Here is a 26,913-nt window from a genome sequence, read left to right as displayed (position 1 = left end):
ATCCTTACCTGCTGCTGCATTTTACTTCAGCCTGCTTCGTTATTGATTCATCATGCCATAGCTAGAAAAACAAGAATAAACGGCTAGCGCACTTTGCTAACACACATGCATGTGCATGTGCATGTGCAAAAAGTTCCAGTTTACTTTTATCCAGCAATGTTACTCCACCAAACTAATGACGTTATCAAATATTGACAGATAAAAAAAAAAATCTATCAAATTTACATGAGCAAACAGTTATGTTTGTAATGATATGACTTACTAGTGCCGCTCTCTGCATCTCTCTCCTGGCGCACTCCTAAACACAAGTTAATTTACATGAGGACGCCTTGGTAAATTAACCTAACATTGCAAAATATGAAAAAAGTTACCTTGTTGAAGACAAATCCTAAATAAATTGTGGAATCTCCTCAGTTTCTGCTGCTGAAAAAAGTCCTGCTCAAAATTTCTTTATTGTGATTCACAGCAAAAAAATAAATTTACTGTAGAATTTACCCACCATTAAAATTTAACCATGATGCTTTGCAGATTTACAGCAACATGCTGTGTACAGGTTCTACAGTAAGGATTTGTTCATTTTACAGTAATAATGCTGTGAAATCTACAGAAATTTGTTACAGTGAAGGATACATCTGTGCTGCCTTCAAAAATTGATCAGGAAACAGGAAGTGAAGCTAACATTGGATTCGTACTTGCCTTCCTACCTTGAAATGTGTCCTCCGAAGGCAGCATTTTCCAGTTTTCGGACAGTGTCACCAGTGACCTACAATACCTCTCCCATAGCAAAGCTCAACTAAGTAAAACTTCTTTCTTCTTCTTCTTCTTAATACAAGATGAACATGGAGGGCATATATCCAATATATTGACTTTAACAAAGGAGTAACAAAGGTTGAGAAGTGAGACCTTCTAGAATTAACTTATTTTTTCATATCTAAGTGTATTTAACTGTTGTCAAGGTGGTTTTAGTGGATGTATGAAGCACCTCTGGGCCCCAAATATGAGCTGAAGAACATTATCTCAATATAACATGAGGGTTAAATTGGCTGAGAAGCAGTTATTAGCTGGATTTGCGGTTTATTAAAGAGCTGCATCTAGTCAGCGCACTGTTTATCCAACGCGACATTCACGGAAGACCAGAATGGAGCCACGACAATATAATTTACAAGCGTGACGCGCATCTAGCGCGAGTAAGTGACGTAGATGAGGCTCAGTCAATGCGCGCGCTCCTCCAGCGGAGCCAAACTGCGCGCGCCTGAGTCTCTATATTAATCCGTTAAAGCACCGCTGTCCGTTCAGCACCACTGAGTGTGTGAAGAGAGTTAAAGCTCTGACAGTCGGAATTTAACGGCAGAAAGCTCTGGAAATCGCTCTCCATTTGGACAGCTACTTGTTTTTGAGTGATATTTAGTCAAAGTGACAGTTTTACGCGTCTGTAAGAAGGACTCCAACAGTTTGTTTTACATATTTACTGACTGTGTGAAGACAGCAGAAGTGCGCGTTTTACTGGGAAAAGCTTTGGGTTTCAATGCTAGTTACAGCAAATATCTGTTGTTTCGGTCTTACACTTGTTTTTGAGTGATTTCTGTCGTGGAGCTCTAACGGTTTTCATTATTATTTAAATAACACACATTTTCAAAGATCTGTTTCTATTGTGGAATTTCGTTCTTTCGACACTAAGCGTCATTTTTTGTCCAACTAACTGAACTGACACACGTTATATGCGTTTTGAAGAGAGAAACGGTCGTAATGAGAGTTCTCTTCGTGGCATTGCTGTTTGTATACGCGTCAGGGAGCGGGAAAGTGGCTGGCGCGAGTGGCGCGAAAGGAAACCGCTTCGTGTGCACGGCTGTGCCCGCGGGCACCGACCTCAGTTGCCCGGTGGAAGCGACCAACCGGGTCCAAAGCACTAGTCCGCAGGAGGAAGAGTTACGGAATACTATCATCCAGCTTCGAGAGACCATCCTGCAGCAGAAGGAAACTATCGTCAGTCAGCAGGGCACCATCAAAGAGCTCAACTCCAAACTCGCGCGCTGCGAGGCTGAAGCCAAGACGCGAGGCAGCGCGCGCAGGAAGGATTATAGTAAAAACACGATGGGCGATCTGCCGCGTGACCCCACCGAAACTGTGGAGCAGCTGGGAAAGACCATGCAGAGCCTGAAAGACCGACTGGAGAACCTGGAGGTAAGAGTTTACGCTTATGAGTAATAATGGACACTTAAGAGCTATTTGTGATAATTGTAAGGAAAATAAAGCTCTAATGATCTGTGAAATTTGGTCTTGCTCATTAGTAATGCTTGATTTACGCCTGCCAAAACAAGGTCAAATGAGCCATGTTATGTGGAGGGAGGGACTTTTCCTATTTGAATTCATGTTTCTTACTTGCTTTCTTTCTTTCTTTCTTTTTTTTTTTTTTTTTTTTTTTTTTTTGTTTAATTAAAAATGAATATTGAGCTAGATGTGACCAGATACACGTTCTGCAATTATTTTCAGAATACCGACATTGCAAAGAACTTTGCTCTTGTAATTGAACTTAAAATCAGTGTGTTTTATGCGGTATAATGCGGATAGTTGCAAAATACAATAATAGCAAATGATACACAGAAGTGCTTAAATTAAATGCACCAATTGACAAAGCTATTGGAAGATTTTGGTGTATTACTCCAATGACACACCACTTATGTAAACTGCCAAGTTGATATGAATTATTTATTAGCCTGACCAATATATTGATGGCTATTCACAATCAATAAGAAAAACTACGATTCAGGGTTATTGGCTCATAAAGAATACTATTTTCCAACCCGGCAACTCTACATGAAACACAATAATTTTACATGAATCACTTAACTCCTATTGGTTAAATAAAATGGACCCATTTTATATTTAATTGCTTTAATCTTTAACTACTTTAATTAATCATTTCATACAATGCACTTATTGTACTTTTATTAAAAAAAAATACCTGCATGTAATTACAGCTGTAATTAATTGTTGTAATAACATCTATATTTACACTGTTGACCCATAGCTCACCCTTAAATCTACCCACAAACCTGTCCCTAATCTTACCCGTACCCCAACACAATAGCAGCAAAAGGTTTATAATACAACATGAACACAATAAGCACATTGTATCAAACAATTATTTTTTATTTATTTATTTTCTTTGACTTGAGGACATAGTAAAGACACCTAATGAAGTTATGACCATTTATTTATATATTTATCATGTGAATAGACAGTAGTTAAAGACATCTATTATTAAATTGGACCAATAAAACAATCAATAATCTACCTATTTAAGCTGAATGAGCCAATGTATACTCCTTTAAAGCATTCACCATTAATTCAGCATCTCACAAATCCCCAGCAATTTTATTTTTGAATGATATTTGGCAACAACAGAATGAGTCACTGGCAAGTTTAAGCAGATGAATATTTTGGTTTCCTTTGTCGTGCAGCAGCAGCTGCGTACCAACACATCAGGTGGAGCATTTCCCAGCGAGCTGAGAGACCTGCTGAAGCGGCGTCTGAGTGACCTGGAGAGCCAGCTGCTGACCAGAGTGGCCGAACTTGAGGAGGAAAAGAGCCAGCTGTACAACGAGACAACCGCTCACCGTCAGCGCACAGAGAACACCCTCAACTCACTGCTGGAGAGGATCACCGAGCTGGAGAAAAGTACGCCATTCTCACTGATGAATTATTCAGTCAGTCATGTCAAATGAGACAGAATTCATCTTTTTTTTCTTACTGATGTAGTGCCATACCAGTTCAAACATTTTTTTTTAACCTGCTGGTCCTCAGTATGGGATAGGAAGACTAGTCGAAAACCTTTCACGCTCAATGCAAGTTCCATGCACCGCTTTGAACTCCACATGAAAAAACATGCAGAAAGCACCACCGAAGGGCAACAAGCTTATAAAAAAAAAAGCATGAAGTATACACTGATTCACAGTGAAAATATGCGTTTGAGCTTAGAAGAGAAAAAAAGTCCTGACAATTGTTTTGATATATTACAGAACAAAAGCTGTCCTTGATCATTGCATGACAGCAAAGAAAAAGTACTGAAAATAAAAAAGCAAACAATAAATGAGTTAAAAAAAAAAATACTGTTTAAAAAAACATAATACTGGTCAGCAAGATTTTGTTGTTTTTGAAAGACATCTCTTATGTATGGAAGCTTGTTTCTGCTATGAAATACAAAATTTAAAAAAAGCTAATTGTTACTTTTTATCTCACAATTCTGACTTTACAACTCGCAATTCTGACTTTACAACTTGCAATTCTGACTTTACAACTCGCAATTCTGACTTTATAATTCGCAATTCTGACTTTATATCACACAATTCTGACTTTATATCACACAATTCTGACTTTATAACACAATTCTGACTTTATAACTCGCAATTCTGACTTTACAACTCGCAATTCTGACTTTATAACTCGCAATTCTGACTTTATATCACACAATTCTGACTTTATAACTCGCAATTCTGACTTTATATCACACAATTCTGACTTTATATCACACAATTCTGACTTTATAACTCGCAATTCTGACTTTACAACTCGCAATTCTGACTTTATAACTCGCAATTCTGACTTTATAACTCGCAATTCTGACTTTATATCACACAATTCTGACTTTATAACACAATTCTGACTTTATATCACGTAATTCTGACTTTATATCACACAATTCTGACTTTATAACTCGCAATTCTGACTTTATATCACACAATTCTGACTTATAACTCGCAATTCTGACTTTATATCACACAATTCTGACTTTATAACTCGCAATTCTGACTTTATATCACACAATTCTGACTTTATAACTCGCAATTCTGACTTTACAACTCGCAATTCTGACTTTATAACTTGCAATTCTGACTTTATAACTCGCAATTCTGACTTTATATCACACAATTCTGACTTTATAACACAATTCTGACTTTATATCACGCAATTCTGACTTTATATCACACAATTCTGACTTTATAACACGCAATACTGACTTTATAACTCCCAATTCTGACTTTATAACTCGCAATTCTGACTTTATAACACGCAATTCTGACTTTATATCACACAATTCTGACTTTATATCTCGCAATTCTGACTTTATATCACACAATTCTGACTTTATATCACACAATTCTGACTTTATAACTCGCAATTCTGACTTTACAACTCGCAATTCTGACTTTATAACTCGCAATTCTGACTTTATAACTCGCAATTCTGACTTTATATCACACAATTCTGACTTTATAACACAATTCTGACTTTATATCACGTAATTCTGACTTTATATCACACAATTCTGACTTTATAACTCGCAATTCTGACTTTATATCACACAATTCTGACTTTATAACTCGCAATTCTGACTTTATATCACACAATTCTGACTTTATAACTCGCAATTCTGACTTTACAACTCGCAATTCTGACTTTATAACTTGCAATTCTGACTTTATAACTCGCAATTCTGACTTTATATCACACAATTCTGACTTTATAACACAATTCTGACTTTATATCACGCAATTCTGACTTTATATCACACAATTCTGACTTTATAACACGCAATACTGACTTTATAACTCCCAATTCTGACTTTATAACTCGCAATTCTGACTTTATAACACGCAATTCTGACTTTATATCACACAATTCTGACTTTATAACTCGCAATTCTGACTTTATATCACACAATTCTGACTTTATATCACACAATTCTGACTTTATACCTCGCAATTCTGACTTTATATCACACAATTCTGACTTTATAACACGCAATACTGACTTTATAACTCCCAATTCTGACTTTATAACTCGCAATTCTGACTTTATAACACGCAATTCTGACTTTATATCACACAATTCTGACTTTATACCTCGCAATTCTGACTTTATATCACACAATTCTGACTTTATAACTCGCAATTCTGACTTTATATCACACAATTCTGACTTTATATCACACAATTCTGACTTTATATCACACAATTCTGACTTTATACCTCGCAATTCTGACTTTATATCACACAATTCTGACTTTATAACTCGCAATACTGACTTTATAACTCCCAATTCTGACTTTATAACTCCCAATTCTGACTTTATAACACGCAATTCTGACTTTATATGACGCAATTCTGACTTTATAACACGCAATTCTGACTTTATATCACGCAATTCTGACTTTATAACACGCAATTTTGGCTTTATATCACGCAATTCTGACTTTATAACTCGCAATTCTGACTTTATAACTCACAATTCTGACTTTATAACTCGCAATTCTGACTTTATATCACACAATTCTGACTTTATAACTCGCAATTCTGACTTTATATCATGCAATTCTGACTTTATATCATGCAATTCTGACTTTATAATTTGCAACTCTGGCTTTATAACCCGCAACTCTGACTTTATAACTCGCAACTCGCAATTCTGACTTCGTAATTCGCAATTCTGACTTTATATCACACAATTCTGACTTTATAACTCGCAATTCTGACTTTATATCACACAATTCTGACTTTATAACTCGCAATTCTGACATTATATCACACAATTCTGACTTTATAACTCGCAATTCTGACTTTACAACTCGCAATTCTGACTTTATAACTCGCAATTCTGACTTTATATCACACAATTCTGACTTTATAACTCGCAATTCTGACTATATATCACGCAATTCTGACTTTATAACTCGCAATTCTGACTTTATATCACGCAATTCTGACTTTATATCACACAATTCTGACTTTATAACTCCCAATTCTGACTTTATAACACGCAATTCTGACTTTATATGACGCAATTCTGACTTTATAACACGCAATTCTGACTTTATATCACGCAATTCTGACTTTATAACACGCAATTTTGGCTTTATATCACGCAATTCTGACTTTATAACTCGCAATTCTGACTTTATAACTCGCAATTCTGACTTTATAATTTGCAATTCTGACTTTATAACTCCCATTTCTGACTTTATAACTCCCAATTCTGACTTTATAACTCACAATTCTGACTTTATAACACGCAATTCTGACTTTATATGACGCAATTCTGACTTTATAACTCACAATTCTGACTTTATAACTCGCAATTCTGACTTTATATCACACAATTCTGACTTTATAACTCGCAATTCTGACATTATATCACACAATTCTGACTTTATAACTCGCAATTCTGACTTTATAATTTGCAACTCTGGCTTTATAACCCACAACTCTGACTTTATATCACACAATTCTGACTTTATAACTTGCAATTCTGACTTTATAACTCGCAATTCTGACTTTATATCACACAATTCTGACTTTATAACTTGCAATTCTGACTTTATAACTCGCAATTCTGACTTTATATCACACAATTCTGACTTTATAACTCGCAATTCTGACATTATATCACACAATTCTGACTTTATAACTCGCAATTCTGACTTTATAATTTGCAACTCTGGCTTTATAACCCGCAACTCTGACTTTATAACTCGCAACTCGCAATTCTGACTTCGTAATTCGCAATTCTGACTTTATATCACACAATTCTGACTTTATAACTCGCAATTCTGACTTTATATCACACAATTCTGACTTTATAACTCGCAATTCTGACATTATATCACACAATTCTGACTTTATAACTCGCAATTCTGACTTTACAACTCGCAATTCTGACTTTATATCACACAATTCTGACTTTATAACTCGCAATTCTGACTATATATCACGCAATTCTGACTTTATAACTCGCAATTCTGACTTTATATCACGCAATTCTGACTTTATATCATGCAATTCTGACTTTATATCATGCAATTCTGACTTTATAACTCGCAATTCTGACTTTATAATTTGCAACTCTGGCTTTATAACCCACAACTCTGACTTTATAACTCGCAATTCTGACTTTATAATTCGCAATTCTGACTTTATAACTTGCAATTCTGACTTTATATCACACAATTCTGACTTTATAACTCGCAACTCTGACTTTATAACTCGCAATTCTGACTTTATAATTCGCAATTCTGACTTTATATCACACAATTCTGACTTTTTAACTCGCAATTCTGACTTTATATCATGTAATTCTGACTTTATAACTTGCAACTCGCAATTTTGACTTCATAAATCGCAGCTCGCAATTCTGACTATATCACACAATTCTGACTTTATAACTCGCAATTCTGACTTTATATCATGCAATTCTGACTTTATATCATGCAATTCTGACTTTATAATTTGCAACTCTGGCTTTATAACCCGCAACTCTGACTTTATAACTCGCAACTCGCAATTCTGACTTCGTAATTCGCAATTCTGACTTTATATCACACAATTCTGACTTTATAACTTGCAATTCTGACTTTATAACTCGCAATTCTGACTTTATATCACACAATTCTGACTTTATAACTCGCAATTCTGACTTTATATCATGCAACTCTGGCTTTATAACCCACAACTCTGACTTTATATCACACAATTCTGACTTTATAACTTGCAATTCTGACTTTATATCACACAATTCTGACTTTATAACTTGCAATTCTGACTTTATAACTCGCAATTCTGACTTTATATCATGCAACTCTGGCTTTATAACCCACAACTCTGACTTTATATCTGACTTTATAACTTGCAATTCTGACTTTATAACTCGCAATTCTGACTTTATATCACACAATTCTGACTTTATAACTTGCAATTCTGACTTTATAACTCGCAATTCTGACTTTATATCACACAATTCTGACTTTATAACTCGCAATTCTGACATTATATCACACAATTCTGACTTTATAACTCGCAATTCTGACTTTATAATTTGCAACTCTGGCTTTATAACCCTCAACTCTGACTTTATAACTCGCAACTCGCAATTCTGACTTCGTAATTCGCAATTCTGACTTTATATCACACAATTCTGACTTTATAACTCGCAATTCTGACTTTATATCACACAATTCTGACTTTATAACTCGCAATTCTGACATTATATCACACAATTCTGACTTTATAACTCGTAATTCTGACTTTACAACTCGCAATTCTGACTTTATATCACACAATTCTGACTTTATAACTCGCAATTCTGACTATATATCACGCAATTCTGACTTTATAACTCGCAATTCTGACTTTATATCACGCAATTCTGACTTTATATCATGCAATTCTGACTTTATATCATGCAATTCTGACTTTATAACTCGCAATTCTGACTTTATAATTTGCAACTCTGGCTTTATAACCCACAACTCTGACTTTATAACTCGCAATTCTGACTTTATAATTCGCAATTCTGACTTTATAACTTGCAATTCTGACTTTATATCACACAATTCTGACTTTATAACTCGCAACTCTGACTTTATAACTCGCAATTCTGACTTTATAATTCGCAATTCTGACTTTATATCACACAATTCTGACTTTTTAACTCGCAATTCTGACTTTATATCATGTAATTCTGACTTTATAACTTGCAACTCGCAATTTTGACTTCATAAATCGCAGCTCGCAATTCTGACTATATCACACAATTCTGACTTTATAACTCGCAATTCTGACTTTATATCATGCAATTCTGACTTTATATCATGCAATTCTGACTTTATAATTTGCAACTCTGGCTTTATAACCCGCAACTCTGACTTTATAACTCGCAACTCGCAATTCTGACTTCGTAATTCGCAATTCTGACTTTATATCACACAATTCTGACTTTATAACTTGCAATTCTGACTTTATAACTCGCAATTCTGACTTTATATCACACAATTCTGACTTTATAACTCGCAATTCTGACATTATATCACACAATTCTGACTTTATAACTCGCAATTCTGACTTTATAATTTGCAACTCTGGCTTTATAACCCACAACTCTGACTTTATAACTCGCAATTCTGACTTTATAATTCGCAATTCTGACTTTATAACTCGCAATTCTGACTTTATATCACACAATTCTGACTTTATAACTCGCAACTCTGACTTTATAACTCGCAACTCGCAATTCTGACTTTATAATTCGCAATTCTGACTTTATATCACACAATTCGGACTTTTTAACTCGCAATTCTGACTTTATATCATGTAATTCTGACTTTATAACTCGCAACTCGCAATTTTGACTTCATAAATCGCAACTCACAACTTCATAACTCACAGCTCGCAATTCTGACTATATCACACAATTCTGACTTTATAACTCGCAATTCTGACTTTATAACTTGCAATTGCACAAATCTTTATAATGTCAGTAATGTATTGTAAAATAAGTCGCAATTACCTTTTTTATTTTGTATTTAGTGGCAGAAACAAGCTTCCATACTTATGCTTACCAAAGCAGCAATTATTTGATCATAATGCAGTAAAACAGTAATATTATTACAATTTAAAATAACTATTTTCTATTGTAATATATATTAAAATGTAATTTATTCCTCAGATCAAAGCTGAATTTTTTTTTTAATCAATCTAATATGATGATTTGATGTTCAAGAAACATTTCTGATTATTATCAATGTTTAAAGCACTTGTGCTGCTTAATATTTTTGTAGAAATCATGATAAATTTTTTCATGATTATTTAATGAATAGAAAGTTCAAAAGAACAGCATTTATTTGATATAGAAATCTTTTGTAACATTATAAACACCTTTTAAAAATATAAAAATCTTACTGAACCCAAACTTTTTAACTGTATCGTAAATAAATGTGTAAAATTCAACTCAGGTGCAGTCATTGCAAAGACAGAAATAGCATACATCATGCAGAGTGCTTGGAAATCATTGGCTGCACTTCGAAAGGTCAGCGTTGAAACTTTGAACACTTGACCAGCGCTTAACACGGCGCTAGGGGAAACCTTTAACTAATGCTTCACTGCATTTGGGCTGTTTTTATGTTGAAAATGTTGTAGGATGAAACAAAGGAAACACTGTGGCAGATTTTGTAGGCAGTTTTAGTTGGTGGGAGAATGTCTGCATGTAAATGAACTTGCTATTTACAATCATTTGTTTGCCTTTGTCACTCCTTTTGGCCTTTTTGGATGTGGGATTTATGCAGGCCCCATCTGTTAGCATTGGATGGACAATTTGTCCTGCTGCATTCAGAATTCAGAGCAGCGCTAGCACATTTGCAAAGTGAACGATTAACGAACGATTAACACCAATGCATCATCAGCAACTACATCATTATTTGACCTTACACAGCCCCAGCCTGTCATTCCATATTAGGACAATTACATGAGCCTATGTGGATCGCTCATTTCATTAATTGAACCTGAAAGCATTACCCAAATTCAATTTGCTGAAATCAAATTAACACCATTTCTGGTCAGCACTTTGCATCTTCCTTTCTTTCAATGCAAACCTCTCCCTCAATTCTCTTCAAAGGTAACAATGCATTCAAATCTCCAGAGGACTTTAAGGTGTCTCTGCCGCTGCGCACCAACTATCTGTACGGCCGCATAAAGAAGAGTCTGCCAGAGATGTACGCCTTCACTGTGTGCATGTGGCTCAAGTCCAGTGCCAGTCCTGGAATCGGAACCCCCTTCTCTTACGGTGTCCCGGGACAAGCCAATGAGATTGTGCTGATAGAGTGGGGAAACAGCCCCATGGAGCTTCTCGTCAATGATAAGGTGAGCCTTTATGAGCTACAGATGAAAAGCTATCCGTGGTTTTTATTGAACATCAGCTTTCCCTGGTATTCCCCAACACTCTCAGAAAAACAAAATGTGTAAAACTTGTACCTTTAGGGCAGGGCTCCAGACTAACGTTTTTTTTTACTAGAAGCACTGTAACCCCTTACTGAAAGTTTTAGGAGCACAAGCAGAAAATTTAAATTGACCTGCAGCACAGTTATTCGCATTTCCCCCCTTTTTGACTGTATTACTGACAAATGCCTCAGTAATAAATAGACTTAACTTACAGAAATTACAATGAGCAGTTTTATTTTAAGTTTGCAAGGCTCCAGATTAACATTTGAGGGCAGCATTTTCATTCATAATGTCTAATAATAATTAAAAAGCAAATAATTGAAAATGTATATTAGGGAGTGGACATGGCATGCAGCCACCTACTGGTTGCAATGGTAATTTAATGTCTTTTTTAATTTTTAAGTGTGAGTTTTCCTACATGTTGAAACTTTTAGTTTTATAAATAGGGGTTATGAAGGATGAACAAATAATGTTTTGGTCATCACATTAAAAATAACATTTAAATATGATAATATTAGAGTTTTGAAGTGCTGGAAAACAATGTGTAAAGTACATGAAAGCATTTTACTATTCCTTCCAAAATTCTATGGTTACAGTTAGTGTTACTACATTAAATCCATGGTGAATGTTGCTAATTTGTGGACTTAAAGCCCCTATAACTTGTTCATTCATGGCACAATGTTTCTCCTGGTTTCCACGTCAGCGCTGTTTGATCTGATATCTATGGTTAATAACAGAGAACTCTGCACCGAGTTTGAATGCTTCTTTCAATGCTTCTGAATGCTTCTTAGATCTTGCAGCAATGTTATTAATTCTGTGGCAAATTCAAATGTTTTTTTTACTTCTTTTTTTTTTATCTTTTTTTTTTTTTTTTTATCTCCCAGCACTGTGTAGTAACAGTGTCGCGTGATCAAGATCGGCTCGTGAATCATGAATAGTGCACGCCTCGCGGCTCGCACTGCACTGACATTGGTCCAAACTGGTAAATGGTCTGTAAAGCACAAATGTTAGTAGTTGTTCCGCTTTCATTACGTTTGCCATTTGATGTTGGGCAGCGTTATGGTGGTCACGCCAGCGCAAGTGCTAATAAATTTTGATCGCACTGGCAGGAAAAATGGTCACAAAATGCGAGCATTTAGTCGCAGTCTGGAGCTCTGCTTTAGGGGTATAACAGCTTGTCACTGGGGCAGTTTACTCTTAAAGGGACATATTTGTACCTTATTTACCCATAAAATTTAATAGTAGTATCTTAAGGGTACACATCAAATTCACCTTTTAGAGACTGATAAGGTGTGAAGTTATCATTTTAAGGTTACTGCCCCAGTGACAAGCTGTTGTACCACTATTTGTTTTTTCTGACAGTGGAGTCAATATATACCAAGGTAATATACAAATCTCATTACATAAATTATTATTTTGGTGACATCACATTAAAATCTGGAATTATATTGTGTTTTTTGTCATGGTAATAACACTTGTCTAAATATGATTAATGGTAGTTAATTCAAAATGGTCTTTAAAGGTTCTTCAAATAAAATGTTTTCACAGCCTGATTTCTGTTTTAATGCATTTACATGAAGGGGCTTGAAGATCAAATACTAATTAAACAGTTCTGAGCAGTAAGATATTAAATTCCATCTAAAACTATTTTAAACAAATTTTTTTTTAATGTATTATATTTATTGTGTAGTTTTCATGCCCTCATGTTAATAGAGATAGACTATATGGAATATTTGTACTTTTAAAAATTAATTTGGCTCTGCACAGGGTCATTTAAAAACAACTAATGTGCCCACACAGTACAGTATAAGTACAGTAAAGTTTTTAACCTGTATGTAGTTAGAGACCACATATTTTGATCATTTGATCAATTGTAAATTGCGCACTGCAAGGATTAATTTTATCTACAGTAGGTGAGAAGAGACTCGTCACATGAGCTCCACTGTCTTCACTCCCGCTGGTAGTTGCTGCACAGAATCGCCCAGCATTTGATTAAAGTTAAAATGCTCTCAACTTTGTTGAGTTTCTGGACATGTGAACAGGGCTTAAGATGTGAAAAATATAGGATCAAATTTGGAGAATTATAACAAAGCTCTGCTTGTCTTCATAAATCCAAAGGGGGTAAATGGATGAGTCATGGCTGCTACAGTTAGATGTAGTGGTCAACTGATATAGGCTATTTAAGTCCACTTTTTTTATGCCCTTCCCTCACTAACGTCCCTCCATCTGCATGAGTTGCATGAGTGTCCACTACTGGCAGAACCATTGCAATGGGTTTAAATGGAACTGCCTAAACCCTTGATTACTTGTGGATAAATTAAGTGCAAGCACTGCAAGTTGCTGCTGTGACATCACAATCATGTTGCATTGTGGTCTATAGATCTGCCTGAAGTGTACATATTTAGTAGACAAGCTCCCTCTTTCAAAATTGAGGGGTCGAGGGTCTGTCCAAATAAACTTCCCTCATCCACTTGACGAAGTTGAACACATTTCAAGACGCCAGTGGTGATTCACCTGAGGGGAAGTGCTTAGGGAAGTTTGCGAGTGTATGTCTAAAAGTGGAGTTAAACGCAGCAATAAATATATTTATTTACTGGCAGATGCCAGTATCTTTGAGAGAAGGGTAGCCACATGCCAATATAAAAAACAATATACAGTATATGATATCACACTTTAAAATGTTTAAGACACTTAACAGCCAAACAGACGTATTTGCCAATGGGCCTTGGCAATATATTTGTCGACCACTAGCTAGATGGACTAAAAGGTTTTTTAAAAACTCTAAATGGTAAACGTCAGCACACAAGTCATCCCACAAGTCATCCCACACCTCAAATTATAAGTAATGCACTTTTTTAAGTGATCAGACTTTTCGTCTGGTGAACTGAAGAAAATAATTTTACAGACATGTATCTAGTGACCAGAATGTAACAAATACGGCTTAAAGCTAATTAGATTACCTAAAAAGTTCGTCATGTTGTCATGGTAGGTATTTTTAAAATGCATGAGGACTTTGAAATGAGATTTTTGCAATTAGATTGTTTTGTAGAAATTGCAACAAACTCATTTCATAGAGAGACACACAAAATTATTTCATCACAAAATGTTTCCCAATGCACTTTTAATAAAATTCAGTGTTAGAAGCTTAGTTTTCAGAGGCTGTTGTTGCACAAGACCCCTGATGATTTCAAAGTTTAGCATTAAAGCACACATAAATGAATTAAATATGTCCTTCGTGGTTCTAAATCAAGAATATGAAACTGAGCTTCTTTTCTTTGGGGAAAATTAGCTTCCAGTATCTCATCCGTAAATGAGGTTAGCATGTCTCAGTAACCATGGATGCGGTATCTCTGGATCCTTGTGGAGGAGATCGTGAGGTATTGCTGTTGCTGGTTTTTGTTGAGTGTAACCTGAGGGTCTTGAGAGAGCGAGAGAACGAATGAGCTCTGCTGCCCTGCTAATTCCCCCGATACCTCACTCAGGAAGTGTCAGTTTGGCATCTCGCTTATTGAGAGAGGCATCTTGCCCCACAGCCCTGCACAACATGCATTATACATGTACAGTGTGTGCGTGTACGCATGTGTGTGTGTGTGTGTGTACGTCAAGCAGGAAAGAACAAGAAAGTGACGAGGATCGAGAGAGATGCTGCCATGCCGAATCTGATTACCTGTCGAGTGTGTCTTCAGTGCTTTTTCTCACTCCAGTGAATACATCACACCTCAGTGCTTCGTTACTTCTGTCTGAATGTTATGTTTATACTTCTCCACTTAAGTGCATTAAAGCCTTGGTCTCAAGGAGCAGTAGATGTCAAACTCAATGTGTGTCTAGCTTGCAGTTTAAATATATAAATTATTTTAAAGTTTGTAAAGTGTCAGATACAACTTTATAGCAGGGAGTTTATGTTATGATGATTCATCGAGACACTCTATTTCCTTCCTTAGGTCATGTGTCCACCAAAGTGTTTTTAGCCAGTTGAAAACGGTAGGCGCTCTGTTGAAAACACCTAGCTGGGGGCGCTTGGGAGTGTTTTTATCATTTGAGACACTTTGCTTGTTATTATACAGAATATCCGCGGAAGTGTTACTGGTATCTCATTTCACAGATAGTTTGTTTCTGTACTTTTTCTATATAAAAATGTCAATACAATGTAAAGTATTTGCTCTAGCTCTTGTTTTAAATTATTTTGTTCCATTATTATGCTTCTTCTTGTCATCTGTTGATGTTGTACAGCAGAATGTGGAGATTGGTTGGTGTTATATTTGTCCCACCCCTCCTGCACTCTGATTGGTCGGCTGGATACAAAGTGACAGTGATGAGCACTGCGTTTTACACAAAGTTGAACATTCTTTAACTCTCAGCAACCGGAAAAAATGCAGAGCACTCATTCCTCGTTACACTCCTGGAATTTTAAAAACGCAGCTCTCCCAATGAAAACAACTGGAAAAACATGCTAGCCTTGGAAAAAATGCTTTGGTGGACATATAGCTTGGTCCTCCCTCTCGCCCCCCTAAATTTTGAATTGAAACACACCAAACAATTTTTTGAAACTGGGTACAATGTGCGTTTTGTTCTTGTCCTAATGAAAAGTGTAATTTATTGTACCCCAATATTTTAAACCCTGTGTACGTAGAAGAAATTATTCAAAGACCAATGCAGAGAATGAAACCGCTAGAAGAGATTGTGGTGCGCGAGTAATAGTGATGGCCGTTCATGAATGATTTGATGCTCTGTCTGTGTTATAAACATGCACTATAGTGGTTGCTATATGCACCTCATTATAAGCTTTCTTTACACAAGTTGTGTTGTGTGTAACTTAACCTGTATGCAGCAGTGAAAGATTCATTTTACTGACTTGATCTTTGAATTTCATTGTGGAAAAATGAAATACTATTCAATTTGAGCACACTTAAGGTGCATTCATATCAAATTGTCTATTGTCAAGTCAAGTTAAGTAACATTTATTTATTTACCACTCTATACAATACAGAATGTTTCAAGGCAACTTTATTAAACAAGAAAGTAACGGGTTGCGAAATCTATGTAGGGAACTGTTTTGCCCTACAATTACAGTTCTAAGCAATCAGACTCATAGACTTGCATTTAAGGAAGGACTGAAGCCATGTCTAAGGACCGGTATATTGTAGAGGCTTGAGTTATGGACTCTTTTGACATTGGACAACCATCCAGAACAACCTTAGCAGCCACAAATGACACCCTACTGCATAAGAACGTTGGAAACCATCGTTTATCTATAGTGAATAATTACTGTGTTTGCATAGTAATAACCCCCAATGGCTTTCTGTCACAGGTCGCTCAGCTTCCCCTCTCCGTGAGTGACGGGCGCTGGCATCACATCTGCATCACCTGGACAACCAGAGATGGCTTCTGGGAGGCTTATCAGGATGGAGAGAGACTAGGGACCGGAGAGAACTTGGCCCCCTGGCACCCAATTAAACCTGGAGGAGTCATTATCCTCGGCCAAGAACAGGTGAGAGAGAGGACATAAAAGAGCTGATCCCTCACGAGGAACACACGCAATGATAATAATAAGTCTTCACACGCGATGACGAGAAGACGTCACCTCTCAGCAGCACTGAGAGCTCAGGGACTTCTTGAGAGAAGTATTACATGTGACACAGTTAGCAGGCACACGAAATCTACATGTGATGCATAATCTGCTGGTCACCTACACTGAGCTGCTCTGATAATTGAGAGTATTCGCAGTGCTTAACTGAGCTTGGAAAGGCACAATCTGTGACCTAAATAGCTAAAAGTGATAGAATAATAGAGCTCTTAGCTGGGTCAAGTCACATTTATTTATATAGTGCTTTATACAATGCAGATTGTTTCAAAGCAACTTCACAGGAATAAACAGGAAAATAACAGTGTTAAAGGGTTAGTTCACCCAAAAATGAAAATTATGTCATTAATTACTCACCCTCATGTCATTCCAAACCTGTAAGACTTTCGATCATCTTCAGAACACAAATGAAGACATCTGCTCTTGCGTCAACACAACATGTGCATGTTTTTTTGTTTTTTTTTGCGCAAACAAAGCACTCACATTTCTTCATAAAAGTGAAGTTAGACCACTGGAGTCACATGGGTGACTTTAATGATGTCTTTACTACCTTTCTGGAGTTTGGAAGTGGTAGTTGCATAGCTGTCAATAGAGGGACAGAAATCTCTTAAATTTAATTTCACGAGTTTGTGTGCTCATAAAATCTTAGCGTAAGTGGTAAACAGATTTGGCTTCCTGTCTGCTATAGAGGGGCTCGGAAAGAATATCCTACTCGAGCTCCGATTGCCCCCCTATAACAGGCAAAATTAGTACAAAAGGAGGAGAAGGGGAGGAGGAGGGATGCCAAAAGAACTAACAACAGGAAGAGGTAAGATGCTGGTTTTAAACCTTGGTATTAATTGGAAGATTAGATGGGCGTACTCCTCCCGAAATTACATTTATTAAAATATCTGTAATTTGTGTTCCGGAAATGAACGAAAGTCTTACGGGTGTAGAACAACATGAGTGTGAGTAATTAATGACAGTATTTTAATTTTGGGGTGATCTAACCCTTAAATGTTATAAAATTAATTAATAATGAAACAAATTCAATTCAGAGAATATCAATTGTTTAGCTCAACTTGTTCAATGTTGTTTCAGTTCAGTTGTCAGTGTTGCAAAGTTCATCAATTATGAAACAAGTTCAAGTTCAGCTATAAGTAGCTCTACAGAAGAGAAAAGTGTAATTATTCTACTCAAGTCAGTTCAATTTTCATTCAGTTCAGTTCAATAACAATGACCTTGTTGCAAAGTTAGTAGCTTAATTCAGCTCAAGTTTTGTTCTCATTTAATAGTGTCAGTGCAGTCTTGCTGAATATTAATTGTGTTTTAAACCTTGCTTGAGTACATATTCCTAATAAAAAAATAAAAATAAAAATAAAAAATCTTAAAAAAAAAAAAGGTTCCAAATGGGGGTGCCCAAATTTCCATAGAAGAACCAAAAAAAAAAAGCTTTCAGTGAACAGTTATTAAAACAACCATTAATTTCTTAGTTTGAAGAACATTTTAAAATCTAAAGAACCATTTACAATCCATTTTATTCAGTCCCCTGATGATTGTCCTTGGCATTACTTGGCATACTTTACTAGTTAAGCTACACATTCTTAAAAAAAAAGCAGTTAGTTTGTGTATTTTTTTTTTTCTCCACCATTGAAAATAGTACCACTGCAGCCAAAGCATCAAAAATCTGGAATAAACTATGTATTTTAGCAAATATACAGGATTTTACACTCTGAATTTGATGTGTTTTTAATCACTTATCTCAAGCACCATTCCAGCTTTTTCAGTTCCTGCTCACCGCTTGAGTGATTTTGGAGTTTTATTTAAATAAACCAAATGTGTTTTTATTCAGACAGCTAGCTACAAAGTATGTTGACATTTTAACTAACTTCAAGTCTCAGCAAAATGTCCCATGAAGAGGATTTCAGTGTAGTCACCGATAAGGTCCCATCAGTTAGCATTAGATGGTTAGCTGCTAATCCTAAGTAGACAGTAGATAGCGAGGCAGCTCACTAGGGTTTGGATCAGATCTTCTGGGTCCCAGTTGCTGATAACTTTTCAAAACACTGAATTTTGCAACGCTAAATGTTTTCAAAATTAACCAATTTTCAGGTTGCCTGAACAATTATATGAAATTGCAGGATTCCTGTTGAAATGACTGAATTCCGCATGTGCAAATTGGCCAAACAACTCTAAAGTGTAAATTACACTTTACTCAAATGCTTATGGTTAGGGTTTTGAGCAAAAACCCTCTCCTGAGTATTACATTTGGTGTGTAACGCCCTATTGAGGAAAGATGTGATATTATATAGTTCTAAGCAATCAAACTCAGACTTGCATTTAGCAAGGCATTTTATGATCATGTCTGTTGGGACACAATGGAGGAAACCGCCGTTGATCTGTAGTGAATAATTACTGTAAAATAATACTCCAGAATATGCACTTTTTAGGATCAGTTTCCACAGTAATAACCCAGTGATTAGTTGATTAACCCTTAAATGCATGACTGTTTCGCCAATCATTCTTACATATTCGGGTCTTTATCGACCCGGATCTATATCTAACACGGAAGGATCTCTACCTGTCGTGATAATATAAAACTCCTCTGATATTAGAGTAACAGTTACAGAAGAATAAAATAAATTATATTTTGTTACCTTTTGGAGCTTGAAAGGGCTCAGTTTGAGCAGATGTTTTATGCCATCATCACTGTCCTCATCAGAGCTCATTTCCCAGTAAATTTCAGCAAATAATAGGCTATTTTTATGTTTGAGGTCGCGACAAATAGAAGCCCATTCGCAATCTCAAACGTATTCTCAAAACTATACAATTTTCAACATCTTCAAAATCAATATTTTGATTGCTAACAGCTTCATCAGATCCATCCAGTAACAGTTACAGTCATATTTGATTGCGTTCAGTACTCGCTCTGCAGTAAATTTCATTTTCTGTCTGAAAGAGTCGTCACTTCAGCATTGTGTATCAGACATTGTCACCTTGTGGAATAAAAGTGAATTACACTTATTCAGTCATCTAAGATTCAATTATTGTTGTGCAGAAAAATTATACGTACACTCATACACACCTCGGGTCGTTAGCGACCCTATACAATTTCTACAAAAAATGAATACAAAAATAGGCATTCTTTTATAGTTTTATGATTTTTTTTTTTTTTTTGTTATATTCTTTATAATGAATTGATTGAGGAATACCAAGAAGGTTGATGTCTAACTTTAAAAAATGAATGAGGAGGAGGGTAGTAAATGACGTCCCGGGTCACTAAATACCTGAGGTATGCATTTAAGGGTTAATTGATCTTAACAGGAAGTGTATTCAGAATAATTTTGGTCGATCTGATCACAAGTAGACGAGGCAGGCACATTCCTGTTACACCTTGTATTTTAATCTGTCTCTTTTGTCCACTTTCAACCACTCCTGTCCTGATTTCTTTGAGGGAAGGGTCTATGGGCGGGAAAACAAAAAACAAACTTGCGTCTTTAGCTGACAAAGTTTAAATCCCGTCTGGCTAGCGCTCTTCCCATAAAGTTTACGCATTCGGTCAGTAGATGAAGAGTAGGGTGTCTTTTGTGGCTGTTCAAATGTATTCAACCACATCCATTCCAGCAATCCATTCGAATGCATTTTCAACTACCTCTGGAAGTGGTTGAAAGTGGACAAGCTCAATACATTTTAGACCCTGTTTACGCCTGCATTTAGCATCGTCCACATCTTAATACCAGGTGGAAACTGCCTATGATTAACTTAAAAGCACGACCCACATGGCAGGACACTCAGAAACACAACGGTTTCTCAGGCATTGTGTAAGACTTTAGCTGTAGTGCTGTAAAGGAGATGTGAAAGAATTTAAGGAACAAATGAAAGACACAATTTTCTGAGAGGGTTTTACTGATTCTACAAGTTGTCTTACACATAAAGGACTACCAATCAAAAGTTGTGGGGTCTTAAGGGTTTTTTGAAAAAAAAAAAAAAAAATTGAAATTTTTATTCAGCAAGGCTGAATTCATAGTATGTGTATATAAAAATAATCTAGGTAAAAATATATTTTAAAAAATTCTGGGTAAACAATTTGACCACTAATCACAACTTGTGTTTGACTAGTGTGCTGTTATTCCGCAGGACATCGTAGGTGGGAGATTTGACGCCACTCAAGCTTTCGTAGGAGAGTTAAGCCACTTCAACATGTGGGACAGAGTCCTGCGTCCTATAGACATCTCTGCTATGGCCAACTGCTCCGCCTACATGCCTGGCAACGTGGTGCCATGGGTCGATGGCAACGTGGAGGTATTTGGCGGTGCCACAAAAGCAGCATTGGAGATTTGTGAAGACCGACTCTTTGATTCCTAAGGACACGTCAGTGAGTTTGGAAGCGTACTCGTTATAGAGGTAACACGTGTCTCAATATTGCTCTGGCAACTTACAGAGAGACAAAGACAGAAACACATGTTTACATATTTTCACATAATGGATTATTTCATCCTTTATTCTGCTTTATGTTTGTTGAGACTTTGCTATCTGACTGACCAATAACTAAAATGACTGTGATTAATAAGAAAAATAAAATAAATAAATAAAAATCAGTCTGCACATTCAAGGTCAGAATAGAGTATTTGTGACTCTAGCTGAAGCAAAACTTTCTTGTTGATATTATATATATATATATATGCTTTTCTCTGTGTTGCGTCCTTCAAAACATTTTCTCTCCACAAAGTCATGGGTATTTTAAGATCTACAGTAAAAGATGGATTTTTGCTTTGAGCTTTTATGTTGTGTATATGTTGGTGCCCTTCAAATACTGAGGGAAAAAAAATAAACTGCATAGTTTCATCATGAGCTTTATGAAACATGAATGAAGGAGCTAGTCTGTGACTTTGTCCATACGGGGAGGTATTCAGACGGAAGTGTCTTTATGTCTGTGATCCAGAGATTAGTTGAGGGAACATTCACATTTTTTTAAATCTTCTGCCATCTTGAGCAGATCTGCCATCCAGAAACCTTAAAGTAGCAAAGCTGCCGAGGTCTGACCCGCAGCTCTCAGAAGCCCCCAGGGGAATGGTCTGGCTGCAGGACAGGACGGTCTGGCTGAAGGGCTTCTCCTTATGAAGCTTGTTTGATTTCATTCAGTTTATGAATTCCAAATGTAAAAATGTGGTGTCTATGAAATGTTTATGAAGGATTTTGACATGTGCAGAACATGGCGTTATGAGATTAACTATGAGCACTATACGGGGAATGTGTGTTATATTTTTTTTAAATAATGTTTTATTGTGTCAGGGTTTTTTTTAACTACCTGTTTAGACCCTCGCACAAAGCACTGGGGGAAAAATGAGACTATTTTCTGTGGAGATTAAACGAAGCAACAAAGAAATACTGACTAATGAGGTCGAAAGCGCTTGCACTTGTTTAAAGCGCATGAATGTCGAGAAGTATGATTTATCTGACAGTCTGATGCTACAAATGGGTGTATCTCACGAAACCTGTCGAAAACATGCCCAGGCCATCTTTCCTTCTGAAATCAAAAGGACAAAAAATTTGAAATGATATTTTGCATATGAAAGTTAAGCCTGTTACTTTAAATTTTATTAAGCACATTTTTTTCATTGTAAAATTATTTTCATGACAATTAAGCATTTCCGTATATATATATATATATATATATATATATATATATATATATATATATATATATATATACAAGGCATTGTTAGCGCACACAGTATGAAGACGAAGAAGTTTGCTCTTCATTTTGAAGTTTGTTTGCTTTTGTCGCATCGCACCGCACCGCACCGTTCACGTCCGGTGTAGAGTAGACATGGTGTTTTGGTGTTTAAAACTTTATTTATTAAACAAAACACCTTGGAATAAATGGGGTAAAGACAAGAAACAAAGGACCACACTGCATGTAAATGATAACTGACAAGGGACTGAAGTAAACTGTGGGTATGATGCTGCCTTCACATGCTCTCGGAATTATCGTAAATACGAGTTTCCTAGGTAAAAATTACACATGAAAGCCCTCCCATTTCGACTTCATACGTGGGAATTATCAAATTTCCGATAGCACTGAAGGTAGCATAAATACACAGGGCAAACAAAGGAACTAAACTAGACACAGGTGACAGCAATATAGAAACAAACAAGGACATATTCTGCATTTACACCATGTCATAATTACGAGATGACAACACGTGATGTTCTTACTCAAAGCTGTTCATGTCCTCAGACTGGGGAGTCTGAAATTGCATACTCTCAAGTAGGTACTTATTTTGAATAACAGGGTTTTTTCCTGGATCAAAACAAGGCAGAGGTGGTAAAATCCTTAATCCCTCTAGGGGGTTCCGGGGCATTCCATTTGTACATTTTAAAGATAAATTCATTAATCTGGTGCACTTTGTTCAAAATAAAGAGCTCCAAGCCATGTTCAGTGTCCAAACTGAACAAAGAAAAAGTCTGTGGCCAACTGCCCGATGATATTCTCTGATTTAGAGATCTAGAATTACATTTCTTTACTCCCTTCAAACTTAAATTGTCACAGTTTCATTACATCATTGTTGAAAAAACACACTTATCAGAATAATTTCTGTTAGTTAAACTTGTGTAAAGTTTTAGTTAAAGCTGTTAAGTTATAAAGCAATATCCCATGTAGGGTTTTTCCTTTGCGTTTTATATAATGACCATTAGGGGGTGCTGTAGGCACATGTTTTCCTTGATTGGTTTTCCCTGAAGAGAAATACGTTCAGTTGAAAACGAAAGTAAAAGAGTGAAGCACGTTCGTTGTCTTTATTAAAATCAACACATAAATGATTTATCTCTCATCAACCCGCAATTAATTGGAATGTTATTTTTTTATTACTTGGCCTGCCTGACACGTGGATTATCCACAGTATCCACGGATATAACCGCGATCTGCGCATCACGAAAACACAGTTCCTCGCAACAGAACCATGTAGGTGGAAAAGGGGTATCTGGCCTGAGTTTTGTCAACAGCTAGTGGCGGCACAAAATTTGACGGAGGCGGCCGCCTCGTAATTCTCTATGCAGGGAAACACTGAATAAGTATTTACTTTGTTCTATAAAGTATGAATGAGTGTAGTATGAATGTAAACCGAACATACTACATCTGCCATGCTGTCATTATCATGTGACCTATCAGTGTCAGTTGCGTCGCTTTACTGCCCTTCCTAAATCCTCTCCCGTTGGCCTCACAGGATAGTAAAGTATGCACACTTCAGAATCTCGCCGGAAATAGTAGGTCATCCGGGTACTTTTTGCCTACTCGTTTATGAGTACTGTGAATTCAGACACTACTTTTTTGCCTAGTATATAGTACGGAAGTTTGCGATTTTGGATGCAGCCTATGAATTATAGGCATGTTCGGTTTAATGCTGCACTGCACAGACCAATCAGTGTCTGATAAAAACAGTATTAAAATAATTCCAATAAAGTGAGTCACCCTTGATAATGAGAATTACAAACAAAAAAAAATCAAAAGTAAAGTAAAATGTCTGAAAATGGGAAATGTGCTTAATATAAAAATAATGACACCCAAAAAAAGAAGGAGAAGAAAAAAATAGTAAAGGTCCTGAAAACAGGCTGTTATGACCTGGATATGTTTTCGTGAGATTCTTTACTGATTTTATTTGTGCTTGATCTATTAATGACGACTTCTTCAAATTGTACATTTGTGTTGAAGTAGAGCAGTGCAATAGATATGGGACACTTTATGTAAATGTGGTCCTCTGCATCTTTTCTGTGTTCTCACATTCAAATGCACCGCTGGGCCTGTCGGTCTCACTCCGTCTCGCTGTGTTACGTGGATGTTTTCATTTCATCTTTCAACTTGTTGTGCACAAAGGCCAGATCAAAGTCTGTGAAATTCACCGTGGTGCAGCGTTCTTACACAATAGACACTAATAATGCATTAGTGTGTTTCCCTTGTTGACACGTGTTTGTATTTGGGCTACTAGAGCTCTACTGCTCTACTGAAATGCACTGGAATGATATAAAACACGTTTGAATACTCAGTTTCTTTCATTTGAATGTAATCTACTGCTATTTTGTGTCATAAATGTACTTAGAGAAACAAAACCTCTTATGTAAATGAATTTTGAGCTGTTATGCTGCCTTCAGGTCCTGATGAATCATCATATGCTGAGTGATGTACAATGATGTCGCAATGGGAACCTCCTAATTTGCAGTGAGTGTAAATTTAAGAATCATGGCGGAAGCTAATTTATGTTGGCCATGATAAGTAATTGTAAATGTTGTCTGCACTGCATGTGCATAATTTTGTTGATGAAGAATAGCAATAAAGTTTGGCCGATGTATTCCCATCTGATGCTAAATTCCCATCATTCTCTGTGGCAGCACAGGAGTGAACAGATGAAGCATCAATTAGACACCTAATGTGCATCATTTGCTCTTCATTAGTTTCCTGTCTTTATCGGGAATTGAAAGAGAGAAAGAAACTTCAAATTGTCTAATGAGAACATGTTATTCTGACCAATTACCAAACACACAATGAAACGTCCCAGGAGGACTTGAAGGCAGCATTAGGGCAAAATGATTGTTTATAACCTGATCTGATTTTGTTTCAGAATGTAACATGATATTTTTGTCCAAAAATGAATGGCCTTTTCTGAGCACCAACTGTGCTTTCTGGGTTTTTCAAGGATTCAACACCTAATGTAAGACCATGGTGTGAAATGTTAAACCGAGGAAAATAACTGCTGAAAAAAATGGGTTTAATGTGAAATCTCTCTTTCCTCGCATACAGAGCAACCTTGTTTTGTTGTTCAGCATGGAGGAACAGTTGAATGTCCTTCTTCAACCAATAAATGATTCTGAAAACCACACATCAGATTTCTGCCTCGGGGAATATTTGAATCTTTGACAGTTTGAACATACTTGCAGTCAATGAATCTCTCGTGATTCGTTAGGATTTGTTTAAAGGTGCCCTCGAATGAAAAATTGAATTTATCTTGCCATAGTTGAATAACAAGAGTTCAGTACATAGAAATGACATACAGTGAGTCTCAAACTCCATTGTTTCCTCCTTCTTATATAAATCTCATTTGTTTAAAAGACCTCTGAAGAACAGGCGAATCTCAACATAACACCGACTGTTACGTAACAGTCGGGGTGTACGCCCCAATATTTGCATATGCCAGCCCACGGTCCCAACATTATCATTATGAAAGGCATTAGACAAGGGCAAAACGTCTGGATCAACGTCTGAATCATCAGACTAGGTAAGCAAGCAAGAACAACAACGAAAAATGGCAGATGGAGCAATAATAACTGACATGATCCATGATATCATGATATTTTTAGTGATATTTGTAAATTGTCTTTCTAAATGTTTCGTTAGCATGTTGCTAATGTACTGTTAAATGTGGTTAAAGTTACCATCGTTTATTACTGTATTCACGGAGACAAGAGAGCCGTCGCTATTTTCATTTTTAAACACTTGCAGTCTGTATAATGCATAAACACAACTTCATTCTTTATAAATCTCTCCAACAGTGTGTAATGTTAGCTTTACCCAAGCAGCATAGCCTCAAACTCATT

The 26,913-nt window shown here is 36.3% G+C and overlaps 1 protein-coding gene across 2 annotated transcripts; it reads left to right on the top strand.

Annotated features, from left to right (window-relative positions):
* Positions 1–1,299: 1,299 nt before the first annotated feature.
* On the top strand, positions 1,300–26,203 carry nptx2a (neuronal pentraxin 2a). 2 transcript variants are annotated; one of them, XM_048187150.1, is made up of 5 exons: positions 1,300–2,181; positions 3,465–3,678; positions 11,443–11,687; positions 17,074–17,253; positions 21,463–26,203. In XM_048187150.1, the coding sequence occupies exons 1-5, from the start codon at positions 1,747–1,749 to the stop codon at positions 21,688–21,690; spliced, it is 1,302 nt and encodes a 433-aa protein (XP_048043107.1). In that variant the 5' UTR covers positions 1,300–1,746; the 3' UTR covers positions 21,691–26,203. The 2 variants fall into 2 exon arrangements, with proteins under 2 accessions (XP_048043107.1, XP_048043097.1); XM_048187140.1 differs by having other exon boundaries at positions 1,302–2,181; positions 3,462–3,678.
* Positions 26,204–26,913: the final 710 nt, after the last annotated feature.

The sequence above is a fragment of the Megalobrama amblycephala genome, linkage group LG1 (genome assembly GCF_018812025.1).
Source record: "Megalobrama amblycephala isolate DHTTF-2021 linkage group LG1, ASM1881202v1, whole genome shotgun sequence".
Taxonomy (NCBI): Eukaryota; Metazoa; Chordata; class Actinopteri; order Cypriniformes; family Xenocyprididae; genus Megalobrama; species Megalobrama amblycephala.
Note: the sequence above shows the minus strand (reverse complement) of the source record. Positions and strands in the feature narration are given on the sequence as shown.